The 2,063-nt window shown below is 47.4% G+C and overlaps 1 protein-coding gene across 4 annotated transcripts in view; it reads right to left on the reverse strand.

Annotated features, from left to right (window-relative positions):
• Positions 1-2,063, reverse strand: part of cacna1ia (calcium voltage-gated channel subunit alpha1 Ia) — a 186,398-nt gene that overhangs the window by 146,941 nt on the left and 37,394 nt on the right. For all 4 annotated transcript variants that reach the window (XM_043679497.1, XM_043679498.1, XM_043679496.1 and 1 more), the window contains exon 4: positions 534-693. In XM_043679497.1, coding sequence (XP_043535432.1) covers positions 534-693 — 160 coding nt within the window. The remainder of the gene's footprint in view (positions 1-533; positions 694-2,063) is intronic.

Below are 2,063 nucleotides of genomic sequence, written 5' to 3' on the forward strand. Positions count from 1 at the left end.
CCCCCCATCCCAGGGACAGCACGGGGTTAGATACAGAGTAAAGCTCCTTCTGTCTCTCTGCTCTCTACCTATCCCTCAGTCTGGTTAATCCACCGACTCCCCTCCCACACAGAGGGAGAGAGAGGGACAGAGACAGACAGAGAGAGAGACAGACAGATGGAGAGAGTGGGACAGAGAGAGGGAGAGACGGACAGACAGATGGAGAGAGTGGGACAGAGAGAGGGAGAGACAGACAGATGGAGGGGGGTGGAAAGAGGAAAGGGAGAGACAGACAGAGGGGAGAGTGGGACAGAGAGAGGGAGAGACAGACAGATGGAGAGAGTGGGACAGAGAGTTGGAGGTAAAGAGAGTGCTGATGTTGATTCGTGTGTGGCTGTGAAAGGATTGCGTGATTCTGACTTGACACTGATTCCCGTTACTAATTCCACCTCTTGGTGCTGGGCTCTCTCTAATATCGCAGTCTCCAGCGGGCAATCCAGTACAACCTACACGTAAGGTACGCAACCTTGCAGCTAAATCCTCCAAACACTCACAACGTCAGGTTCTCTTCCAGGAAGCAGCGGTTCCTCAGGAGACCGGCCCACAGCTGCACACCGATGATTCCAAATATAAAAAATACAAAGAAGCAAAGCAGCAGGACATTGCCAAGCATCGGGAGGGTGTCCAGTAACAGATTGACCAGGATCCTCATACCTACACAAAGCAAAGGAACACACACTGAGGGAATCAATAAACAGCATTCAGACTCACAAACAGAAGGAGTTTAGAAATCTCTCTGCCCACCTCCCTCACAATTCCACTGGCCCCTTCACTACCCTTCCCTTCATTTGATCAAATTTGTGCTCCTTCATCCGGCCTTCACATACTGATGCACAAAAACTCCATTCTTGTGTAAACACAGAAGTTGTGCCCAATCTGAACCCTATCCTCTCACACACGTGCACAGAAACACACATACACAGATGTACACACACAAATACACACAGAGGTACATGCACTCACACAGAGGTATACACACACACACACACAGATACATACACATACACAGACATGCACACACACACAGACGCACACAGGTACATACACACACACAGACAGAGGTACACACACACACAAACACAGACACACACAGATATATGCACACACACAGAGACAGATGTACACACAGACACGCACACACAGATACATGCACACACAGAGACAGATGTATACACACACAGGCACACACACACACCTGCATACCTCTTTCCCAGGATCTCCTCACTCCCTGAATATCAACCTGATCACACTCCCCTCGGCCAGCCAGGACATTCTCATTCTCTCCCCTCTGCTCACCCTCTTCTCTTTCAATCCTTGGCCTCTTGTCATTGTGTGACACCGATCAGTGCAGCTCCTGTACTATATCCCCGTTCACTCTCACACTGAGATCGATATCTGGGCTTTCAGCTGGATTTGGAGGGACAGGTGAGGTGGGGGTGCTTGTGATGTTCTGAAAACACTATTTTCAAAAGTAAATGGGGTTTGGACAGAATTGAATGTCAACTAATTAGAAGGTAATGGTTTGTTTCATGTGAAAACAGGTAAAATAACTGCACTTGAGATTAGTACAAACACTGCACTCAAATGCTTTAGATTGTACTCGTAATGTGAAGCAGCTCTACAGTTCCCTTAATGAAGATATAATCCATTTAAGGTCTCCCGGCACTTCATCCTGTACCAAGTGCTATTTTGTCGGTGGTTTATTTTGATTAGTTTAACAAGATATATTGAACACTTGCAGCTATTGGCCCAATGGAACAGCAGGTTAGAGTACCAAGGCCATATTTAGAATGAGAGCAAAGCCTGATGTCTCCCCATTTCACTCTTCACATTTCCATACTGCACTCCTCTGAGTTGTTGCCAACTTACACAAACACACTTCAGCCTTTCATTCTTCCACACACTCTATCCCCATCCAATCCCTTACCCTCACACACTGACACACACTCTATCCCCATCCAATCTTTCCCCTCACACACTGACACATTCTATCCCCATCCAATCACTTCCCCTCACACACTGAC

This window comes from Chiloscyllium plagiosum, chromosome 39, assembly GCF_004010195.1.
Source record: "Chiloscyllium plagiosum isolate BGI_BamShark_2017 chromosome 39, ASM401019v2, whole genome shotgun sequence".
Lineage (NCBI taxonomy): Eukaryota > Metazoa > Chordata > Chondrichthyes > Orectolobiformes > Hemiscylliidae > Chiloscyllium > Chiloscyllium plagiosum.